The sequence below is a fragment of the Muntiacus reevesi genome, chromosome 20 (genome assembly GCF_963930625.1).
Source record: "Muntiacus reevesi chromosome 20, mMunRee1.1, whole genome shotgun sequence".
Taxonomy (NCBI): Eukaryota; Metazoa; Chordata; class Mammalia; order Artiodactyla; family Cervidae; genus Muntiacus; species Muntiacus reevesi.
Genome location: NC_089268.1, coordinates 45,570,644 through 45,595,372, shown reverse-complemented (window position 1 = coordinate 45,595,372; position 24,729 = coordinate 45,570,644). Strand labels below are relative to the sequence as shown.

Genomic DNA, 24,729 nt, shown 5'->3' with positions numbered 1-24,729 from the left:
CAGCCGCCCTCCCGAGGCTCCTCCTTCACTCCCGCAGCTGCGTGAGGTCAGCTTCTGGGCGATTCACGTGGCTTTCACCTAGTGGTTCTGCTTCTCAGCTTGCACCCAAATACGCAGTGCAGTTGTTAGTCAAAGAAGGGAAGACTTCAAATAGACTCCCAAAGTGCACTCATTCACACTCGGTGATGGCCTTTCAGCTGTCTGGGTGGTTCTTCTCGAGCCAGGAGTGGCAGAGTGGTGTTGGGAGCTGAGTTAGGTACAAACAGTGGTCTCAGCATTCGTCTTTGGTTCCCCTCGTGATGGGAGGGTCTCCCATCCTGACACCTTGAACAGCATCAGCAGCCGTTCTTGCCGTTTTGCGGTAACCCCTGTTTTCCTCTAGGAGGTACTCACTGGTTGCGAGCTCTTTTTTCTTTATTTTTAATTGAAGGATAGTTGCTTTACAATATTATGTTGGTTTCTGCCATACATCGGCATGAATCAGCCATAGATATATACATATGTCCCCTCCCTCTTCAACCTCCCATCTTCCACCGTGAACCTGAGCTCTTTGAGCAGAGACCCTGTTTGATCTCTTCACTATTTTATTCCAAAGCCCTGGTATGATGCCAGCCACGTGGAGGGCACTGGAGAAGTGCCTCATCATGGTGGAAGGATGGTGAGTCCTGGTAGAATCCTAGGTGTTATTTGCTGGGACAAAGTTCCTTCCCTGTCTCTTTGGAAAATTCCTCACCCATCAAAACTAAGCCCAAATGCTGTCTCCTTTGGAAAAGTTTTCTTGGTAACCTGTTTTCCATATTTCTATTATTTTATATTTAAATATTTCTTCATCTGCTTTCCAGGACTGTGAACTTGTAAGGGCAAATATTTCATCTGGGTCACTTCTGTATCACCAGTATAACATACAACACTGGGAAGGTAGATTTGATGAATTTTGCAATTGAATGTGACTATTTCCAGAGTTCAAGGCTCATAGGATTAAACTGGACTTAAGAAATTAAGGCTAGCTCTGTACACGGGCCATCTTTGGGACAGTGCCTAAATCTTTCAGAGAAATTTGCAACTTGTGATATTTATCATTAGGGTCACAGTCAACAGGAAAGTGAAGTTCATTTCCCTTGAAATGTGTGAACTCAGTCTAGGCAAAACTGTGTGCAAGAATTTTTCCTTTTGTTCTTCAGGGCTCAGGTGTCACAAATTCACATGCCTTCAGGGGTCAGCTGGGTTAACAAGCTGAGTGCAGAAGGATGAGTGGCGATAACAGGTCACACGAGAGCGCAGCCCCCTTCTCAGGGTCAGACTGGTGTGTGCAGATGCGAAGGTACATGCCAGGTCCTGAGGGCAGCTGTGCCTGCCGCACCCTGGCTGGGCTGTCAGATGGGATCTGGCTTCAGATGGGCTCATAATGGGGCTTCCCAGGTGGCTCAGGAGTAAAGAAGGTGCCTGCCAATGCAGGAGACGTGGGTTCGATCCCCTGTAGGAGGGAATGTCAGCCCACTGCGGTGTTCTTGCCTGGAGAATCCCATAGACAGAGGAGCCTGGCGGGCTGCCGTCCATGGGGTTACAAAGGGTTGGACGTGACTTAGCAACTGAGGTCGCACACACACAGGGTTATAATGGGCTCCCATTGGGTTGCTTCTGAGAGCCAAACTGACTGCATTTACGAAGTGCTCAGTGAGGGTATGACTTTCACATTTACTCCTGGTGTCATCCCAGTGTTCCCTCAGCGCTGCCTCTCAAGACAGAAAAATGACCTGCAAATCGATAGCTTTTGCTTCCCCCCCTCCCCCACCCCATGACTGAAAGTCATGTGTTACTAAAGGTCAAGGGATATTTTAGGTGAGTGTAGTTTAGGTGTTGTAAGAGTGATGATTATTTTTTTAACCTGCCCTGGAGTAGAACCTTTATTTTTAGAATTCTTCTTTAATGTGAATATAATTTGATTTTGAAGAAAGCATAAGTGGTAATGATAAATTGAATAATAAAAACACATTGAATTTTTCTTTATACTGAGAAGCTTGAAACTTATTTAGGTGAACATTTGTCATGTACAAGCAGCTTTTAATTTGCAACAAGTTATTAGGCTTTCATGAACTGGTTGCACCCACTGTTTAAGATAAGGAAACCCCAGGAGGTGATGGGGAGGTCTGTGGTCCGCATTCGGGGAGGTGAAGTGAAGTTTCCTCTCTCCACGGCCACCTCCCTCTCTCCCCATCTCCTGCTCTTCAGTATATTCTGCCTCATCCTTGTTACTGTCCAGGAATAAGCCACTCCCTACGCAGACTTGGAGCTCTCTCTTGTACCATCCTGTGTTCTGCTGTCAACATCACATTACACCTCTACTCTCTACATCGACACTATGCCAGCCTGTGATCTGCCCCACCACCTTGAGTCTGTCTCAGGCTTCACCGTGGTCGTCTCGGCTCACAGACCCACTCCTGAGCTGGTGCAGCGGCCTCCTGTCTGCCTGAGTCTGCAGAGAGCGCCCAGGGCTGCAGAGCGTGGCCCCACGTTGCTTGTGCCCAGTCTAGCCTCTCCAGCCAGTCCTGCACTCTTCCCTGGGTCATTCTGCGTAGCTGTTTTTCTTCTAACCTTTCTATCCTCTGCTTGCTGTGCAGTACGCTAAGTCGCTTCAGTCGTGTCCGACTCTTTGTGACCCATGACTGGAGGCCGCCAGGTTCCTCTGTCCATGAAATTTTCCAGGCAAGAATACTGGAGTGGGCTGCCATGCTCTTCTCCAGAGGATCTTCCTGACCCAGGGATTGAACCTGCATCTCTTACATCTTCTGCATTGGCAGGTAGACTCTTTACCACTACCGCCACCATATCCTCTCTGCTAGTCTACTCTTAACTTTTCCTTGTGAATGACCATTTTTTGAAAGAGTTTAACTCGGTATATGAATACTGCATAAAGGTGACACTGTTATATAAAAGCCCACTGCTTACTGAAATGAATTACACCTCCAAAATTAATTGCTAAAATTTCACTTTGTTGGTAAAAAAAAAAAAAATTCCTGAGTAATAGGTCATTTGGAATAGCATGCAGAACACATTTTAACTTCTCTGAACCAAATAAAAGGAATCATGACTTACTTTAGTGTAAAAATCAACAAGTTTATTATACAACAAAATCAAGTTTATTATACAACAATCATACAGATGCTTTTTATCTACAAAGAAAAAATGGCTTCTCCTGCCTCCCTGGCCACCTCAGTCATGATACTATGTTCCTAAAATATAAGTGTTTTCCAAGGAAAATCAAAAAAGTGCTATCCTTATTTTCCAAATAAGGAAGTCCCCAGAAACATAAAATAATATGGAAATACTGGAAAGAACTAGACTGGTTTCTTACACAAGAAGTGAAGTTCTGTCCATCACAGTAACCTTTTGCCTTAAAAATACTTCTCCAATGTCAGGGGGACTTTCCCCTCAATATGTCTAAATAGTTTAGTATGTAATTTTGATGGGTTGAGATTTCTGTATTTAATTCCAGTAAGTGAACATTCTTTTGTTTGAAAAATTGGAATAAACATATGCTCACCATATTCATATAACTGTTTTCATTTCTGTGAGTGAGGAGAAATTTATTTGGGGGAAAAACATTTCCCTTGTTTTTTTTAACAAATCATACAGATCTTTTTTTTTTTTTTAACAGCTTTGCTTTAGGAAAATCACATTAAAAGTAAGTATTTTGTTTAAAATTGTAACACTTAATAACAGGTGAAGATAGTTACCTGATTCAGTTTTTGTGACTAAGACTACATAACTGTATTTTTTTTTTTAACCAGCCCTTGAATGGTTTAAGGCTATAAAGTGTTTCATGAAGCTTCCCTAGGATTACAGATCAAGTGGAAATAAGCATCCTGAAGCCTCTATCCAAATCGCGCCGGAGAGTGGAAACTAACGGAGCTTCCCCTTTGATCAGCGGTTTCCAGCCGTCTGGGCGGTCTGCCTCGGCTGAAGGACGCCTCTGTCCTTGCCTTGCGGGGATGGAGCCCAGCGGAGCGTCCCGAACCGCAGCTGCAAGGCTGAGTGTGGAGCCGGGCCTGATGACAGGGGAAGCTGGACCCGTGACCTCTGCCTTCTGAGCCTCATTTTCACCTGCAGTGAGTGCCTTTTGATAACATTTTAGCTCCCGTCCGAGATCTAAAACTGCACCAGTGTCTAGCTCCTCCGAGGGGCCTCCTCCCCAGTCCACCGTGGACTTTGTTACGGGAGCAGGAAGAGTCATACTCAAGGCAAGCCCTTGTTTTAAAGTGAGTTTCTGGGAGGGCACGGTACTTACAGCTGTGCAGGCATGATGTGATGGAAGGAGGGGGGTGACCACCCGCGAACACGTCAGCTTTAGGAGACTAGAGAGACCCAAGAGAAAGCGGGCATCAGACGGAAGATGTCTGTTCCGGGGAAATGGGTCCACTGGCAGAGGAGGGGCTGGACGGCACGATGCCCTCGCAGTGAAGGCTGGTGAGGTCAGTCGCCTTTCAGGGCGGCGGAACCCTGAGGGGCGTTTACAGGGAACAGACGTTGGCAGTATCAGGATGCTCAGCGTCAGTGTACATGTCAGTACCAAAGTCAGGGTGTTTTTGTTTTCCCATTAAAAAATTTTTTTTTCAAACGGACACTCAGAAAACAGAAATGGTCCCCAAAGGACAATGTCCTTTTGTGCTGTAATGTGTTGGGGCATTTAAGCCTCTGATGGCGATGTTACGACCTAAAAACTTCTTAAAGTAAGGTAGGAAAGCAGATAGAGTGTCAGAGTGGGCAAATCTCGTTTCTACAGGGTATGAATTACTTTATAGGGTGTAAATCTGTCTCAGATCTTCAGAAATGCCCTGTTTCCATTCTTGGGACAGTTGAATGGTAGATGACCGCCCTGCCCTTGGGGAGAGAGGACTGGTCCCTCTGGCCTTCCCCTGTCTGCGGCCTTCTCTGCGGGCTCGGGTGACCCCAGGAGGCCCAGGGTGTGCTGGGTTTGCCAATCGGCGCTTTTTACGGTGGGCAGGGCTGGAACCTTTCCATAGCCCTCTCTCTTCCTGTTTTCAAAAATCTAACCTGTAAAGACAAACAGCAGCTATTTGGGGATAACACTAGAAGGCAGGCTCATAAGAAATCGTTGACAGGGTCAGTATCTATTTTGCCCTCGATGCTCTTATTAATTCTAACTTACAGATAGTCCAGTGACAGATCATCCTAACGGCCCAGTGATACAGACTTGTTCAGAGAGCAGACAGGCAGCCAAATTCGGATCCTACTTTTAAAACTGAGCACTGTCTGTTACCCTAACCCAGGGTACCTTAACATAGGATATAGATATGAATACATGAATAACTAAGGAAACCCAGTTAAAACAGAAGAACTAGGCCTATCCAGAGCCCCTGCGCTATGAGGGTTTGGGAGAAGATGATCTTCAAAATAAAGAAAAAGGAATAAAAAACTATTACCATGTCACTAAGTTGAGAATTAGGAGTAATTGTGGGGATTTGAGATTCTGGGGACAGACTTGAGAGAGAAAAGTGGTTGCTGGGTTTTCCATCTATGTGACCATTTTAATATTTTCTGGAGTTGATTCCTAAAGGAACAAATGGATTGGCTGTGTACTGACAATTATTGCTGAATATAGATGAGAGCATACCCTGTGTTTAGAAGATAGTAACATTTTGTTTTAAACATTTTAATCTGAACAAAACTAACTTATTTGCAGACTTGCTGTGAGAAGCAGGGGTCCCTGTGTCCTGGCTCTGCAGGTGCGTAAGGCGTGGTGGGGGCCGCGTCCGGGTGGGGGGCTAGGTGGGCGGGGGGCTAGGTCAGCGGGGGGCTAGGTGGGTGGGGAGAGCCGAGAAGGAGCACCAGGTCTGAGTTCTGCAGAGCTCTCGCCTCACTGCTGAGGAAAGCTTTCAGTTAACAGGTCGACCCAACAGCAGTATATTAATACGTTCCGGGTACAAATGATTTATAAACTCAAAAGAAATTAGTTTATGCTAAAACATATATAACTTTCAATTCAGTCTTTGCTTTAAAACAAGCGGATCTGTTAGGCTATTATATATGCTTTGTCTCTGAGACGCGACCCTTATTGTGCCTTCTTGCTCATCACTCCGTTCGCCGCACTGAAGTAGGCTTTGGAGAAACCGTTCTTGACTTCTTTCCCTGCCTCCTCCATGGCTTTCTTCATTGGCTTTTTCCGGTATGTCTGTTGGGATGTGTACATGTTGAAGAGAAAAAGAGAAAGGGATTCTTTAATAGAACCTTGTCTGCAATGAGACTTAGGGTCTAAAACAGGCATGATTTCATTGGTGCTGAACTTTCTAGTAAGAATGCTTATTTGTTAAATGACGGTTGTTAAGCTTCTGATTAAAAACAAGACAAATACATGAATTCCAATGAAAAGCTGTCTCACCTTATCCGCATCAGGTTAGTATTGATATATTACTTTATGGGATTAGCATTCAAATTCTGCATTAATTGCTTACAAGGAGGGAATGATTTTTTTTTAAGTCTTTTTAAAAAATCAAGGTATAAGTGAAATTCAGTGCATTAGTTCAGGTATATAACATGATTTAATGATTGTAAATGATAGTGCTTGTTAAATGGTTACACTGTGTAGCTTACCATCCCACATATAGGATTTACCATATTTACCATCCCACAAGAGTTTTTTTCTTGTGATGAGAACTTTTAAGATCTAGTCTCTTAGCAACTTTCAAGTATACACTATGACTTAGTTAAAGATATAAATTTTTTTAAAAATACAATTCAAGTGAAAAAGTGCTGTTATTTCAAAAGTACTGGTACCTGAGATTTTGGCTTGATTTGTGTCTTGGCACAGCCTTCCTATTCAGACAAAATATATGATCTCACTTTTTTTTAAAAAGCGATAGTATCAACTTAGGGTCAGGATTGACCTTGACTGCAGCTTTGAGCACTGTTGCTCCCCACGCTGGACTATGGATTCCTTCAAGTTTCAACACCAAGAGCATTCCCTGAGTCTGCCAGCAACATTCATCATATTTCTTTCCTTTTTTTTTTTTTTAGGAGAGGGGTGGCTTTGTTTGATTCTATCAATGGTTGCTTCTTTAGAAATTCTGAAAGGAAACTTTTATCTCACAGAAGACAAAGCCTCGCCAGTCCAATTCCAAAACACAAGAGCTGAAAAGCTATCAGAAGTTCTGTTCCCACAGCTGTATTCTGTATAAAACCACCATGCATTTGCTCAAAGTCAACCCAAACTAAAGTCAGTGAGCACTTGTTTGTAGGAGAAAATACAGTCAATACAATTTCAGAAGGACTGTTTTGAATAAACTGTATATTCTCATTTTTCTTATGACGCTTTCTATTTCCGCAGCCCACAGAGGAGAGCAGTTTAACATCGACCATCGGCCCGAGGCCTGTGCTGTTAACCGCTGCCACCAGTTCTTTAGAACAGAGTTGCTCTGAAACTGCATTTTGAAAATCCCTTCCACTTAAATTGTTAAAAAGAAAATGACACTTAAGGAAAAGTCAATGTGACCTTCTCATCCTGATTCACCTCAAAAGAATGTTTTCAAATAAACAGTAAGTCTACAACCTTGCAGTAGCTAATGGAAACAGGTTTTCACTGTTAGGTTTACTTAGTCCATGTTTTTCTCCATTCATAGAGATTTCCTGGATCTGTGTTACTATACACAGTGTTTAACTTTCAGAGGTCAGACTTTGGCAGCCTGGTGCAAATACAAGATTTAAATGCATAGTATTTTTGATAAAGCTTCAGGGCATGCACTGAAAAACGTTTGGCAGAATGCCCGCCAGACTAGCAGCAGGGGTAGTTACCCTGGGGAGGAGGCTGCAGGGCGGTGAGTCAGGAATGCAGGTTGCACCTCTGTTATCGGAACTGATCAACAGCCTGCACTCCCCAACGTTTAACTGAGATTAAAACAGTGACGCAGAGGCACTCAGTCTCATGTTTTGCTGTTGACTGTTCGCGTTTAAACATACCTGAATGTAGAAGTTTAAGAAGAGGATGACCAGCGTCATCATGTAAGAAGACTGGAAGATGAGGCAGCCGAAGGGGAAGCCGCAGGGCCTGACCACGGCGCTCATGGTGTGGGTGATGGTGAGCAGGAACTGCACCTGTGGGCGGCAAGGGCGGACCGCTCTGCGCTCGGGCAGCTGCCGGCCGGCTCCCGGGGCCACACAGACCCCAAAGCGCCCGAGGGGCCCACTCTCCTCTCGGGGAATTTTGTCGGAAGTTAGGAAGTGTGTAAAATTGGCCATCATTAATTTTCCCTGGGAGACATCTCAGATCAGGCCATTTAGCTAGAAACGCTTCAGCAGACAATAACTTCTGAAGTATCCGTCTACAGTTCACAGCAAGGAGGGAGCTAGCTGCGTGGTCCATATGCGTCCATACAGGACGCATTCCGTACACGAAGGACACTTTACCAGGGCTTCACTCTTACAAGCCCGTTTTTAGAGAGACCGGCAGCCTCATCCCCCACAGCGAAGCCTCCGGCCTCCAGGGCTGGGGCCGAGCCCGCGGCCGCGGCGCACGTACCAGCTGGGCCTGCGTCAGGTACTTCTTCCACCAGAGGTGCCTGTGCATGGACGGGAAGACGGACAGCCCGTAGTAGGAGTACATGAGGACGTGGATGAAGCTGTTCAGGGTCGGGCCAAAGAAACCTAGGAGAGCACAGGGGCCGTTACCGCTCTTCCGGGAGGCAGGACGTCCGCTCCTCCTGCACATCATGACTGAGGACAAACAACAGGCGCTGACAGAGCTCACCCCGACTCCCGGGCCATTACTGCGGGATTCAGCCGGACACCTAGAGGGAGGGACTCACCGGGGACGGCTGGGACGCTGAAAACCAAACAGGTTACTCCCCTTTTTGCCAGGGCTATGCTGTCTCTGTCATGACTGCCATCTAACCAGGAGGCAGAATTTGAGAGCGGACCTGTGTTTGCTTTCGCTAAACCTTCCAGCACTTTGGATTGTAGACAGATTGTAGGATTGTAGCCTCGTACATGGCTGAACAGGGTGCTCGAGAGTCAGGGAAAATGTACTGCCCTTCATAGTTAGGTCAATGGAATCTCCTTGGAAGGGACCTAGACCCAGGAGACGCTGCAGAAGGTGAATCGGGGAAGGTCCTGCAGAATGAGAGGAGGCTGAGGCGGGCTGGGGACCTTCCCAGTGGCCGGGAAGCCTCCTGGACTTCTGGGACAAGGAGTGTCTAACATTTTTGCGTATCTGCTGTGCTGAGCTGTGCCAGGGCACCCCCCCACCCCCATCCCCTGCCGTCCCCTCCATGACACGTGCTGTCATCCACGTGGGTGACTCGTGTTTCAGGAAACCAAGGAGCAAGGGCTAAGTTCTGTGTTGGGTCAACTAAGGGTCAAAGGATTGAGCTGCAAGAGGTGAGGAACCGCACAAGCTGAGGAGCTGGCAGCAGGGTGTGGGAACAACGCCGGGGTACGGGAAGGGCTCCGGACGGGGCGCAACACAAGGTAAGCGCTGCGGGTCGGTCTGGGATCCAGGCGGCTGGTCTGTGAGCTGCCAACCGCGAGAAGAGGACACGGGCTGTGCAGCTGGAGGACCACCTAAATAGCCCTGTCCTCTTGCATATATTCCTTTGTAAATTTTGTTTCTCATCTGGAAAATTGATATAAGTAATTACCGCTTAAGGTTGTGATGGGGTTAAATACGATGATACTATATAAACTAAAAGGCACTGTGCATATGTGTGTTAATTAACTTAAATTCTCCTGCTTGGTTTCCCAGTCCTGGACTAGCAATCTGGATAGATCAATGCAAATCAGTGAAAATGACAAGAGGAAACCACCAGGAATCTAGCAAGTCCTTATACACTGGCTGGAATAACTTGTCAGGGCACTGGATTTATATGAGAGCACAAATATAGTTTCAGAGTGCCAGGCAGCACAATATTAGTGACTTTTTTTTTTTTTTTTACCAACCTGAGTTTTCATTTCCATCAATTAATTTAAAAAAGCAGTTGCTGCTTATAATTTTCATAGTATTCTAGATTGAACAGAAACCCATCACACACATAGAATTCCTGTGAATGAAATACAATGTCTTTTCACAGTGGTTGTTTAAGATCGACTTTTAGATGCTTTAGTGATTTATAAATGAAACTTGATAATCACAAAAAGTACTTAGCCTGGACAAGTGTCCTTTGGTATTGATTTTAGTCTACATATTGATTACATTATCAGTCTACTATATTCTTAATAACTAAACTCAAACCAGAGTATGTCAGTCTAGGAGAGGTGGAAAAGGGTCTCTTCTCTCCATTGCATCTCCAGCAAGTTTACTTCACACTGGAGTTTAAATTTACATCTTCATAATCAATGTACTGCAGATACCCCTGGGTTTGTTTTTTTTTTTTTTAATACCATCTCTACAAGTCCCTATATCCTAGGACAAAATCATTCTGACCTGAGTTTTACCTGATTTTTCATGGAATACTTTTGAATTCTTGGGTATAAAACAGTAAATATCCAATAGAAAAGTACTGTTCTCTCGGGTGCAGTGTTTCTCAAACTGCAGGTCAGAACTGACACATCAACTGCGAAAGTCAGTGCAATGAGTTATTAGCTTTTTGAAAAAGTGAGGTCAATTTTTTTTTTTAAGTGAATCACACACACACAAAACAAGTGAATCACACAGAGCCAGGCTAAATACTGTTTCACGAAATTTGTTTCATTCAATATGAGTGCCCTGGCTTGTGATATAATGTAATACTTATTGATGTCTCAGTAAAAAAAAAAAGAAAAAATTGAAAGCCACTGCTCTGGTGGGTCAGAGGGACGTGATTTTAATTTTTCGGAATGGATAAACAAGCCCCCGAAATTGAAATGACTCAATCTGCACCACCGCCAAGTGGTCGTGATTGGAAGGTGCTGTGTTTCTGCCGCCCCAGGGTGTGGGGTAACCTGCTCCAGCGGGGGCACGTGCTTCTGCCATCAGACGTGTGGTGCGTGGAAGAGAAAACACTTTTAAAATTTATCCTAATGCTCAGATTTTGCCAGGATCAAAGATGAGAAACGAAATGGCCACCCGCAAACGTGTGCTCCCCCGTGTGACGGGCAGGAGACCCGTTACACAGAACCGACAAACGCATACTTACTTTGCCCACAAGGTATCCAGTTCAGGACGCACCACCAGATGTTAAACATGGAGGCGTGATGGTAGACGTGAAGAAAGGTGATCTGGCTGGTTTTTTTCCGCAGCACAAAGAAAATTGTGTCCAGGAACTCTATTAATTTGGAGAAGTAGTACCACCACAACACCCTGGCTACCTGTGTGAGAGGCCAAATGGGATGGAGACAGGGTGAGCCGTGACGCCGCCCAGGGCTGCCTGCCCCTGCGGGCTCCGGGCCACGCTTCACCGGCTCAGCCGCCCAGCTCCCAGACCCGCGAGAACCACCTCACCCGGCCTGTCTGCTGCCAGCTGTTCCTTATTCCCAGCAATCCAGCCCCGTCTAGGGAAAGGAATTATTGTATCTTTCCAAAATATTGGGGGGGGGGGACCGAAAAGTCTGATCCCCTTCTCTGCTCCACTGTTTTCTTTCCTTTTATTTCTTAAACTCGATCAGTTGTATAGAATTCCTAATAATACGGATTTGGGTGGCTTATTTTTCCTAGGGTTGTTTAAACTTATTTGTCTATCCTCCACATTTTCGGTAAAGAGCAGTGACAGAGGCTTAGCTGGATTCAGGGTTAAGGTTGGGGGTAAGATCACAGTTGACCCTTGAACAACGGGGTAGTGATGGTCATGGCACTGACCCCTGCACAGTCCAGAGTCTGTGTATAACTTATAGCCAGCCCCCTCTAGCGTGGTTCCTCCGTGTCGGCTTGTATGGCACTTTAGTATTTAGTACTGAAAAGAGCCTGTGTATTAAGTGGACCCGTGTGATTCAAACCCACGTGGTTTAGTGGTCAACTGTACTTCAGGCGTGGGTCTGTGTACTTCCTATGGAATCACATCAAGAGGTACCCAAATTCTGGTCATCCCACTGACACTAAAATCAGCAGAGTTCAGGTGTTAACAGCCTGATATCATCATCGTGACACTTCCACTCAACTCTCACGCAGTAGTTCCATCATTTACAGATGCCTGCTGTCTGGGCCCATTACCCTTCACTAGAAGCTGCAAAATGGTGCTTTTCAAATTCTCTTTATACTTATGTGCATGTTTTTGTCTTTATAGAAATAGCTCTTCCTCTTTAGCCACTTGGAAACTTACATAGCAGGGAAGATGTTGTTAGTCACTCAGTCGTGTCCAACTCTGTGACCCCATAGACCATAGCCCTCCAGGCTCCTCTGTCCATGGGATTTCCCAGGCAAGAATACTGGAGTGGGTTGCCATGCCCTTCTCCAGGGGATCTTCCTGACCCAGGGGATCGAACCTGGGTCTCCTGCATTGCAGGCAGGTTCTTTATTGTCTGAACCACCAGGGAAGCTCTTCCTCTTTAGCTATTTGAAAACTTACATATGAATGGCAGAATAGATGTTTAATTCTTTTCATTTTTTTTTTTTTTCTAGAATTACTTGGTGTCCTAGTAACCTTCCAAAGGTAACAAAGAGGTTTTTTTTTTTTTTAGTGTCATTTTAAACTCGTTTAGTTTTTATAAATTTAATGTGTCAGTATTCCTTCTGATACTCACTCTGTCCCACTTCAGCCGTGGGGGTCCCTTTAAGCTGGCCCTTACATCTTCTTGTCGTGACCCCAGCTTCCTGGCTCTGTCACATGATGTCCTGGATTCTTCTCATATATGTATTCCCCCCCTCACCGGAATCGGTCAACTCTCTAAGAACACTAAACCCTCCTGGTGGGCTATATTTAGAGAGCATGATCTGGGTGTCACTGCTGGTTTCTCAGAGACTAACTAGACCTTTCCTGTGAATAGAGCTAAAAAGCACGTTTTAGAAAGAATAACGTTCATTTTTATATTTCTGATTTAAATCCATGATTACTGAGTCTTGGTTTCTCTTTTCTATGTTTCGAAAATTAGTTGTAATGATATTAACATTATTATGTACTTTATCTTAAGCATAACTGTAACAGTCCCACAAAAAGCAATACCAATATTTTTATTAATAAGAGCAGCGCCGCCCCCCCACCCCCACCACCCCGCCTCCAAATTACTGAATGCTACTGAGGTCATCTCGCTCAGGGTGTGCAGTCAAAACACTGTTTAAAGGGACATGAAAGAATTCCTTGGGTGGTTATGTCAGCAACTTAATATATGGGTAATTATTTTTTATTTCTAAGATGTGGAGTGAGAGGCTGCCTTGCATTCTTTTTTAATTTGCTTTATAATTATGTGAAAACACCTACTGTTTCTGAAAATTAGACAAGGGACATTCAGAGAAGGCCAATTTCCACCTCTATCTATTCTGCCCTGGTCCCCCCACCAAAAGGAAACCATCGTGTTTGCTTATGGTTTTAAAAAGAAACCATGGCAGAATAAACTAAAAGCTAAGACACGCATATTCCTATCATTTCCTGCACATGAGGCCCTGTACTGAAAGCACAGTCTGTGGGTTGCTGTTTTCACTGAGCTCCATCCTGGAGATGATTCTGTATCAGGACAGAGGTCATCCTCATTCCACTTTGCAAAGGGATCCACTGCGTGGATGTGCCGCGGTTCGTTCCGTCTGACCCCCAAGCGAGCACTTCTACTAGGAGGGAGACCCCTTCTTATCTAAGCGCAGCCTCCATCCTCGTCTCTGGGAGGAGAAAGTTTTCTCTCTTTTTCAGTGATAAATGGTTACAAACGGCTGACTCACCCGGATGTCGGCCTCCCCTGCACTGGTCAGATCCTGACACTGTAGGTTGTAGCCTCCTTCCCAACTGGACAGAATAAGCTGCCAAAGGAACAAAGGAGAGGAAAAAATCAGTGCAAGAATTTGGATGAAAACTCAACTTCCTATTCATGTTTCTGTTTGGCATCTATTCAAGGTTTGAGTTCTTCCCAGTTTGAGCTTTACTCGATCCTGTTCCCAAACACACATTATCCAAGGACCTAATTTCTTGCTGCTTGAACTGGTATCAGTGGTTAAAATCCTTGGTTAACATAGGATTTACTTCTAACCTTCACAGCCACTAGAAGCAGAATTTAGCTATCATATGAGTAACAAAATATTTTTTGTAAGCAATTATCTAATCATATGCTCTACAAATAAAATATAGAATTAAGTAAACAAATTTGAAGAAACTACACTAAAATTTTAGTACTTTATTGGCTTACATATAAATATTTGTCATTTGATCATCCCAATCTTATGAATTACGTATTTATTACCATTTTCCATGAGAAAACCGGGGCTCAGAAACAGTCTTAAATCATTTTCTTCATTGTGTTTATGCTATGTAGTAATCAGTCATTTGTGCGATTATAACTGATATACATCTGTTTTCCCCATTGTGCTCAAAAAAGAAAGCTTCATAAAGTCTGTGCCTCCTCCTTTGCTCACTTTTGCATCTACAATTGCTTGTCCAATGCCTGGCACGGAGAAAGTCCTCAGTGACTGTTTGCTTGGGATCACACGACTATAAAGTAGTAGAACGACAACTGGATTCAGGTCCGCCAATTCCCTGTCTAGTGCTCCTTCCACAGCTGAAGGAAATGAACTTTCTTTGTGGGAAATTCTATAGAAGTTTTCTGCCTTCTCTCCCAGTGTTACTAAGAAGCTTAAAATTCAAGACTATAAGGTCTTTGGCTTTGATTAATGTACGATGTTATATGTGAAAGCCTGTAATTTTCTGTAGCTTATCAAAAAGGTGTAAGTGTACCTACTGTCAGGACAGACAGACAGAGCAGGGAGGGAGGGATGTTAATGAACTGAACACCAAGAAAGAGAGAGAAACTCGAAGCACACTGAGAATGTTTCAGAACCTCCATGAGTCTTCCATATCCTCATCTGCTGCTCTTCTAACAAAGTCACCCCAGGTAACATCGTGGTAAGTAAAGATTATCAGGATAAATGAATCCAGGGAAAGAGAGACACTGAACCTTCCTGGTGGGTCTATTACAGATCAAGTCACCCCCAGGTCCCCAGAGCTGTCCATGCTGGTTCTCAAATGGGAACCGGTGGGAGGCCCCAGGGAATCCAGGAATATCTAGAAGTGTATGTACATTTTTTCTGCCTTTTTCAAAATAAAGTTACTTAGCTTTGTTCAGAAAGATTAATTAAAAACCTCCATGGTCAGGCTGTGGTTCTGCAGCTCGGGCTCCACCACCTACCGTGCTTACGTAACAGCAACGCCACAGCAGGAAAGAACAGGCCATGCTCTGCCTGGTCAGCTGTACCCAGGCTGTCCCCTCCCCACCGCGCCTCTGCAGAACCATCTGCAGACTGCAGACTGCAGAACGAAACAGGCTGCATGGCAGAGCAAGCAGCCAGGCTGGGGAGGCTCAGAGCGCCTCACCCCAGACCCCTCCTGATGCCCTGGGCGCACTGGTTTGCAGGAAGCATCCAACCTGTGTGTTGAAGAGGAAACCAGGCTTTCCAACAGGGCTGTCAGCCTTAAGGAGGTGTGGGCCACCTCGCTCCAGAATATGACTAGAATCCACTCCACGTCCCCACTGCCTGAGTCCACACCACTGGGGTCTGTGACTGTAGCACCATCAAGTCTCCCAAGCAGGCCCTCTGCCTCCATGCTTGCCCCAACCTGCTGAGTCCATTTTCCAGGTAGAAGATCCCATCACTCCTCCACTGACATCCTCTGATGGCTGCTCCTAAGAATAGCCAAGTTCCTGACGGGGCCCTCGGTAACCTGCCCCCGCCCACCTCGTCTGGCATCACCAGTCCTCCACCCACGCTCCTGGGTACACTGCTGCTTCTCGTGGTCCTTGAACACCACCCTGAGCCTGCTGCTGCCTCAAGGCCTCCCCATATCTTTACCCGCCTGGCCTGCTCGCATCACCGGGTGCCGCTCAGCCACCGCCTCCTCAGAGAAGCCTCCCCAACCCCGCCTGGCCCAGTGCCCCCTCTTGCACTTGGGCCAAGGCTGAGCCCCAGAGCCTGGGACTCGGCCGGACACCATGCAGGGCCTGCAGGGTGTGTCTGCTGGAACAACGCTAGTGGTTCCAGGGCAGCTTCCTGGCCTACGCACACGTCTGGCCTGGGTGTAACATGTTAGCAAGGTTAAGGTAAGCTACCCCTTGACTAGTCTGCAAACACAGCCTGTAGTGTACGGGGGAGACCTTAAGCCCCGAAGGAGGTTACGGTCAGGAGACTAGGAGGCACTCAGCCACCAGCAGTGATTCTGAACTGAGAGATGGAAGAGTCTGAGAAGAGAAACAGGAGGTGAGTGGGAGCTGAAGCTCACCGTGGAAAATGAGCTCTGTGCGGGGCAGGGGGGGTCTCTCCCTAAAAGAGGCAAGCCGCGTACATGCACGTGCCGGCTCCAGCACTGGCCTGTTGCTCTCATTCCTGCCGGGGCCCTGCTGTGGGCTTGTCCTGACCCACAGGACTGACCATCTCCTGCACTCGCGCGTCTCTGAGAACGGAAACCACCTCTGACCGTGGCTGTGGCCCCTGGGCCGCACAGAGCGGGTGCTCGCTGAGTGCCGGCCCAACAGAACTGACGTCCTGACAGGGCTGCACCTTCGACCGAGCAAGCCTGCCAGGTGGGCCCTGCAGATGCACGGCCGCCGAGACCCGCCCCAGGAAGAGTGCTTCTCCCTGCTGCACAGGGATGAATAAGCCCGTAAATGACTCTCTCGCAAGCTCATCCAGTGAACTAAAATTGACTCAGGAGGGAAACTAAAATAAAAGTTCCCCTTTTAGACTCAGGTGGCGTGATTTTAGAGCTGTCAGGATGGCCTTCCTGATCCCAAGTTCTGCCACCTGCACTCTCATGCCTCCTATCCCGTAATTAGCATTTCAGAACAGGCATTTTAGATGATGGTTATTAATCATTATTAGGATGCTGCATATTAGACCAATTAAACACAGATTAAAAACTCTATGGGTGAGAGAGCCTATGTTTAATCCAGAATTTATTTTCATTCACAATCCAAGGACCCCAGGAAGGCAGCTATATGTGTGCCACGATTAGCCATTTATAATATATATGAATGACTTAATCCTAATTTTTCTCCAAAAAGATTCTGTTACGTTTTAGTTCTCTCTCTCTTGAGGTTTATTTAACACTTTAAGATTTTTCTCTTGTATTACAGTAAATAAACTTTAGTTGTATACGCAGGGCCATCATTACTTGTTCTTTTTCTTGTGAAATTACTCAGGTTTGGCAGATTATAAAGGAATAGGGAAGACATGATGCAATGCGGGCAACTATAGCCAAGCTGGGATGTCACCCCAGGCCTCTGGGAGTTGGTCCTCAGGACACACAGTGGCCCAGAGATGCCAGGAGCATCCTTAAGGGATCTTATGTTTGCACTTCAGTCAAACTAACTGTATTTGATGTTTAATTTTAAAAAATACTGTTACTCAATAGCTGTCCATCCTCAGACAAACCAGTTTAACTTTTCTAAGCCTCAGTATCATAATCTATAAAAAGAGAAAACAATAATACATGATCTTTAAGCCCACTGAGATCTAAATTGTGACTTTAAATTATAACTGAAGACTAAGGACTAAAGAAATAGGTCTAAATTATAATAAGAAAAATTCAAGTTAGAAATAAAGACTTCCACCCATTTGGGAGGAATAATATCAGATGCTGGAACAGCTTCTTGAGATATTAAAGATCCATATTGATAGAAACCATGGAAAGTTCTGGAATGCCAGACGTAACTGCTCTGTGGACACTTACCTCTGCCAGCATGTACGCGGAGAGAAGTGTGATTCCAAGATTGTACAAGGTGAGGATGCCCCTGAGGGAAAGAGCAGGTCTGTTCCTCATGCATCTGTTGCCCAGCCATATCAACAGCAGGTATAAGACCGTGAGAGAAAAGGTAGGGAGGTAGGAGTCCAGCATGAACCACCCTCTGACTCGAGGATCTGAAAAGAAACACACAGTGAGATCCCCCAGAGCGCCCTGCGTGCTCAGTGAGGAGACGCCACGGCGTGAGCTGTGTGTCCCACAGGTACACGGGGACCGCGGGCCGCAGCGTGAGCTGTGTGTGTCACACAGGTACACGGGGACCGCGGGCCGCAGCGTGAGCTGTGTGTGTCACACAGGTACACAGGAACCGCGGGCCACGGCGTGAGCTGTGTGTCCCACAGGTACACGGGGACCGCGGGCCGCGGCGTGAGCTGTGTGTGTCACACAGGTACACGGGGACCGCGGGCCGCAGCGTGAGCTGTGTGTGTCACACAGGTACACGGGAACCGCGGGCCACGGCGTGAGCTGTGTGTCCCACAGGTACACGGGGACCGCGGGCCATGGCGTGAGCTGTGTGTCCCACAGGTACACGGGAACCGCGGGCCGCGGCGTGAGCTGTGTCCCACAGGTACACGGGGACCGCGGGCCGCAGCGTGAGCTGTGTGTCCCACAGGTACACGGGAACCGCGGGCCGCGGCGTGAGCTGTGTGTCCCACAGGTACACGGGAACCGCGGGCCGCGGCGTGAGCTGTGTCCCACAGGTACACGGGGACCGCGGGCCGCAGCGTGAGCTGTGTGTCCCACAGGTACACGGGAACCGCGGGCCGCGGCGTGAGCTGTGTGTCCCACAGGTACACGGGGACCGCGGGCCGTGGCGTGAGCTGTGTGTGTCACACAGGTACACGGGGACCGCGGGCCGCGGCGTGAGCTGTGTGTGTCACACAGGTACACGGGGACCGCGGGCCGCGGCGTGAGCTGTGTGTGTCACACAGGTACACGGGGACCGCGGGCCGCGGCGTGAGCTGTGTGTGTCCCACAGGTACACGGGGACCGCGGGCCGCGGCGTGAGCTGTGTGTGTCACACAGGTACACGGGGACCGCGGGCCGCGGCGTGAGCTGTGTGTGTCACACAGGTACACGGGGACCGCGGGCCGCGGCGTGAGCTGTGTGTGTCACACAGGTACACGGGGACCGCGGGCCGCGGCGTGAGCTGTGTGTGTCACACAGGTACACGGGGACCGCGGGCCGCGGCGTGAGCTGTGTGTGTCCCACAGGTACACGGGAACCGCGGGCCGCGGCGTGAGCTGTGTGTGTCACACAGGTACACGGGAACCGCGGGCCGCGGCGTGAGCTGTGTGTCCCACAGGTACACGGGGACCGCGGGCCGCGGCGTGAGCTGTGTGTCCCACAGGTACACGGGAACCGCGGGCCGCGGCGTGAGCTGTGTGTGTCACACAGGTACACGGGAACCGCGGGCCGCGGCGTGAGCTGTGTGTCACACAGGTACACGGGGACCGCGGGCCGCAGCGTGAGCTGTGTGTGTCACACAGGTACACGGGGACCGCGGGCCACGGCGTGAGCTGTGTGTGTCACACAGGTACACGGGAACCGCGGGCCGCGGCGTGAGCTGTGTGTCACACAGGTACACGGGGACCGCGGGCCGCAGCGTGAGCTGTGTGTGTCACACAGGTACATGGGAACTGTGGGCCGCATCGTGAGCTGTGTATGTCACACAGGTACACGGGGACCGTGGGCCGCCTCGTAAGCTGTGTGTGTCACACAGGTACACGGGGACCGCGGGCCACGGCGTGAGCTGTGTGTGTCACACAGGTACACGGGGACCGCGGGCCGCGGCGTGAGCTGTGTGTGTCACACAGGTACACGGGAACCGCGGGCTGCAGCGTGAGCTGTGTGTGTCACACAGGTACACGGGAACCGCGGGCCGCGGCGTGAGCTGTGTGTGTCACACAGGTACATGGGAACCGCGGGCCGCGGCGTGAGCTGTGTGTCACACAGGTACACGGGGAACCGCGGGCCGCCGCGTGAGCTGTGTGTCACACAGGTACACGGGGACCGCGGGCCGCCTCGTGAGCTGTGTGTGTCACACAGGTACATGGGAACCACGGGCCGCCTCGTAAGCTGTGTGTGTCACACAGGTACACGGGGACCGCGGGCCGCGGCGTGAGCTGTGTGTGTCACACAGGTACACGGGGACCGCGGGCCGCCTCGTGAGCTGTGTGTGTCACACAGGTACATGGGAACCACGGGCCGCCTCGTAAGCTGTGTGTGTCACACAGGTACACGGGGACCGCGGGCCGCGGCGTGAGCTGTGTGTGTCACACAGGTACACGGGGACCGCGGGCCACGTCTCGTGAGCTGTGTGTGTCACACAGGTACACAGGAACCGCAGGCCGTCTCATGAGCTGTGTGTGTCACACAGGTACACGGGAACCGCGGGCCGCATCTCGTGAGCTGTGTGTGTCACACAGGTACACGGGGAACTGCGGGCCACGGCGTGAGCTGTGTGTCACACAGGTATACGAGGAACCGCGGGCCGCGGCGTGAGCTGTGTGTGTCACACAGGTACACGGGGACCGCGGGCCGCCGCGTGAGCTGTGTGTGTCACACAGGTACACGGGAACCGCGGGCCGCATCTCGTGAGCTGTGTGTCACACAGGTATACGAGGAACCGCGGGCCGCGGCGTGAGCTGTGGGTGTCACACAGGTACACGGGAACCGCGGGCCGCGGCGTGAGCTGTGTGTGTCACACAGGTACACGGGGACCGCGGGCCGCCTCGTGAGCTGTGTGTGTCACACAGGTACATGGGGAACCGCGGGCCGCGGCATGAGCTGTGTGTCACACAGGTACACGGGGACCGCGGGCCGCCGCGTGAGCTGTGTGTGTCACACAGGTACACGGGGACCGCGGGCCGCGGCGTGAGCTGTGTGTGTCACACAGGTACACAGGAACCGCAGGCCACGGCGTGAGCAAGCTGGATTCCGGTTTCGTTTGGAGGAAGCAGCCAGTGGGGCTGAAGCAGTTAAGGAAGGTTCCATGGAGCGAGCAGGGCTTAGGCCGAACACTAGTGTCAGTGACAAGTAGGAGAGGTGGGAAGTAACAGCTCTCAGGTGTCTAACCGGCAGATCTGTGTGTACGCTCAGGAAGTAGCCAGCACGGATATGCTGCCAGCCCACACACACGGCTCAGAGCGCGCCAACCCCTGCGGGGGCCACTGGGCAGTTAGCAGCTGAGTCAGGACGTGAATCCACACCCAGCCCCTGGTCCCTGCACCTTGCTGCTGCCTCCGCGGAGCAGCTCTGGGAGGCGGGACAGAGCACATGTCCATGCTGCGCCCCAGCTCCTAACACCCGCACCCCCTGGAATCAGCTTAGGATCACTGTATGGAAACCAGCGGTGGTTAGAGTCCAGCTGGTCCAAACAGGGCGGCGGGATTACAGGAGGGCGGGGGCGAGAGCCTAGGACGAGCCTTGGAGCTGAGGCTTCAGAATGGAGAACAGGAAACAAACCAAGGACCCAAATCTGATTGTGGACCAAGAGGACTCACAGCCAGGAGGCGAGTGTCCCTCACTCTGGAGAGTGAACACGTCAAAACCGAAAGCAGCTTTTCACGAAGATGGCACCAAAGGTAAAGAAGGAAGCCCCTGCCCCTCCTAAAGCCGAAGCCAAAGCAAAGGCTTTGAGGCCAAGAAACATGTGCTGAAAGGCATTCACAGCCACAAACAAAGACCCGGACGTCACCCACCTTCCAGCGGCCCGGAACACTGGGGCTCAGGAGGCAGCTCAAACATCCTCGAAGAGCGCCCCCCAGAGAAACAAACCGCACCGCTGTGCCAACATCAAGCTCCCCCTCCCCACCGAGTCAGCCGTGAAGCAGAAAGACGACTACACCACACTGGTGTTCACTGTGGATGTCAAGGCCAGCAAGCACCCAATTCAACAGGCTGTGAAGAAGCTCCATGACACTGACGTGGCTAAGGTCAACACCCTGATCAGGCCTGATGGAGAGAAGAAGGCATATGTTCGACGGGCTCCTGGCTACGATGCTTGGATACTGCCAACAAAATTGGGATCATCTAAACTTGAGAGTTGGACTATAAAGAAAGCTGAACACCAAAGAATTGACTCTCTTGAACTGTGGTGTTGCAGAAGACTCTTGAGAGTGCCTTGGACTGCAAGGAGATCCAACCAGTCAATTCTAAAGGCAATCAGTCCTGAATATTCATTGGAAGGACTCATGCTGAAGCTGAAGCTCCAATACTTTGGCCACCTGATGCAAACAACTGACTCATTTGAAAAGACCCTGATGCTGGGAAAGATTGCAGGCAGGGGGAGAAGGGAATGACAGAGGATGAGATGGTTGGATGCTACCACTGACTCAACGGACATGAATTTGAGCAAGCTCTGGGAGTTGGTGAAGGACAGGGAAGCCTGGCATGCTGCAGTCCATGGGGTCACAAAGAGATAAGACACAGTTGAGCGACTGAACTGAACTGAAACTGAGTCCAGCTGGATAATTCCAAATATAAAAGTTTTCACTATTAAAAAAAAAAACCAACCTAAAGAAAACACACACAGTAGAACTATAATACGGTCAGTAATTAGAAAATAACTGGAGGCACAGAGTGATTTTTGTTCTGTTCTGCTCCTTTCTGTTGTTGTCTAGAGAGAAAAAATGGTTCTGCCCAGAGTTATGAGACCTGCACGCTGACTCTGATCTCTGTGAACAGACCTGTCGGAGCTGGATTCTCCCTTTCCAGGGCCCCTCTGGCCCCCAGAGCCCCAGTTCCCCTTCTCCTCCCCGCCACCCTGCCCACCCCGGGCTCTCCACACCCCGTGCTGCAGGCAGTTTCTATGAGCCAAGTGCCTTCTCGAGCTCCATCTCGTCACTGATGCTGTGAGCTTCTCCCATTTGTGACAGAGCTAAAAGGCAAGGGTAGCATTCATGCAACTGACACGTGACCTTTCACACAAGGGGCTCATAACCATCTGTCCCGAGGTCTGCGCACCGTGCCACTTCCTAATGTCTACCTCCACGTCTAAAGCCTGCGTGTCCTTCAAGGCCCACGTCAAGGGCCACTGCTCTTCCATAACTACAGCTCCTCAGTGTAACAAAACAGCAATCACTTTACAGTTTGCGTGTTATCGTGGCGATAGTGTTTGTGCTAGTCCCTCAGGCGTGTCCAGCTCTTTGCGACCCAATGGGCTGTAGCTTGCCAGGATCCTTTGTTCATGGGATTTCCCAGGCAAGAATACTAGAGTGTTCCCTTCTCCAGGGCGTCTTCTTGACCCAGGGATCGAACTCAGGTCTCCTGCATTGCAGGCAGATTCTTTACCATCTGAGCCACCAGGGAAGCCTGTATGTCTATAGTACTATTATAGTGAACATTTGCTGAGTACTGATTCTGTGCCACACACAGTCCTAAAGCCTTTTATGTGTGTTAACTTAAAATTCTCAAAACAATCTAATTATAAAGGTGATCTTATTTTGAACAGCTGTATAGAGGTGTCACTGATATATATAGAAAACCCTGCACACTTTTCCTGTGTACAATCTGATGAGTGTGGAAATACGCAAACCCCTGTGCTGCCAACACCACAGTCAAGGTGATAGATAAATCCATCCTATAGGTGGAATTATCTCCGGTTTACAGTAGAGAAAAACTGAGTAAAAACAGTTAAATAACTTGCACTAAACTCTACTCTGCCTCTGCTTATGGTATTATGGGTTAATCAGTGTCCCCCAGAAAGGTGTGTTCAGGTCCAAACTCCTGGTCTCTGTAGATGCGGTCTTACTGAGAAATAGGGTCTTTGCAGACATAAACTGGCTAACAGGAGGCTGTACTGGATGAGGTGGGCCCTGCTCAGGGACCTGTGTCCTGATAAGAAGGGGAGGCGCAGGAGGAGAAGGCCACGTGGAGACGGAGGCAGAGGCAGGGGCGATGGGGCGAAGAAGCGATGGAGCTCCAGGGTGGCAACCAGGAAGCCCTGAGGGGGAGGCGTGGACAGAGTGCTCCTGGAAGCGCAGGGCAGGCAAGGCTCTGCTGACACCGTGTTTCCAGAACAGGGAGAGAATAAGTTGCTGTTGTCTTAAGCCACACAGTCTGCGGGATTTTTGCTGCGACAGCCCCGGAGACTAACACACGTGGTTGACTTCCGCGCTGTGTCAGAGGCTCTGGTTTCACGGTCCGGCCACACTGTGCACTCTGAGAGGTGGGACTACCTTGTATTTCTACTCAGTCTCACTCATACCTTATAGCTGCTTGGTGTGGAGGTGAAGGGAACAGTCATTAAACGCATGCTAGCCGACAGGTCAGATCAAGCACGTGATACAGTGCTCGAGGCTGTCACCGTCTGTGTCACAGTCCTGTCCACACTGGCCACGGTTGTCAGGGGGGCCACAGCTGCTCTAAACAAAAGACGGGAGCGAGCACTTATAGCTCCATCGTCTTCGGGACCTGAGACATGAACTCTGCGGCGGGGTCAGGTGTCTGCCCAGAACAATCTCTGGATGCTGCCAACATGGCACGGGTACAGTCGGAAAAGGCCTGGGGACGTCTGTCGGCTCCCCAGGGGACCTGCCTCACGGCTTCAGCCCAGCCACCCCTCCAGGGAGAGGAGGAGGCCTGCCGGCCGGGAGGCTCAGCCTCCTGCCACTGCAGACATCACCCGATCAGTGGTCAGCTGTCAGCCTCACAGTCTCCTCGCGGCAAAGGAGATTTCCATAAAAGTGACCCAAACTGAGCAAACAACTGCAATCCTGTCCTGTACAACTTTGCTCCCCGTCCGCGTAACTGCAGGTGACAGTGACCTTACTGATGCCAAGGCTCAGACACTGCCTGCTGACTCTCCAGTGGAGACGTCAGGGTGCTGGCCGGCCATCCAGGAGCCCCGCGTGCCCGCTGGAGGGTCATGCCC

The 24,729-nt window shown here is 49.3% G+C and overlaps 1 protein-coding gene across 1 annotated transcript in view; it reads right to left on the bottom strand.

The window, feature by feature from the left end:
• Positions 1 to 6,042: 6,042 nt before the first annotated feature.
• ELOVL2 (ELOVL fatty acid elongase 2) overlaps positions 6,043 to 24,729 on the bottom strand; it is a 45,909-nt gene continuing 27,222 nt past the window's right edge. The window contains exons 3-8 of the mRNA XM_065913129.1: positions 17,781 to 17,968; positions 13,787 to 13,864; positions 11,121 to 11,292; positions 8,531 to 8,655; positions 7,972 to 8,106; positions 6,043 to 6,190 (exon numbers count right to left, since the gene is read on the bottom strand). Coding sequence (XP_065769201.1) covers positions 6,071 to 6,190; positions 7,972 to 8,106; positions 8,531 to 8,655; positions 11,121 to 11,292; positions 13,787 to 13,864; positions 17,781 to 17,968 — 818 coding nt within the window. The 3' untranslated portion in view covers positions 6,043 to 6,070. The remainder of the gene's footprint in view (positions 6,191 to 7,971; positions 8,107 to 8,530; positions 8,656 to 11,120; positions 11,293 to 13,786; positions 13,865 to 17,780; positions 17,969 to 24,729) is intronic.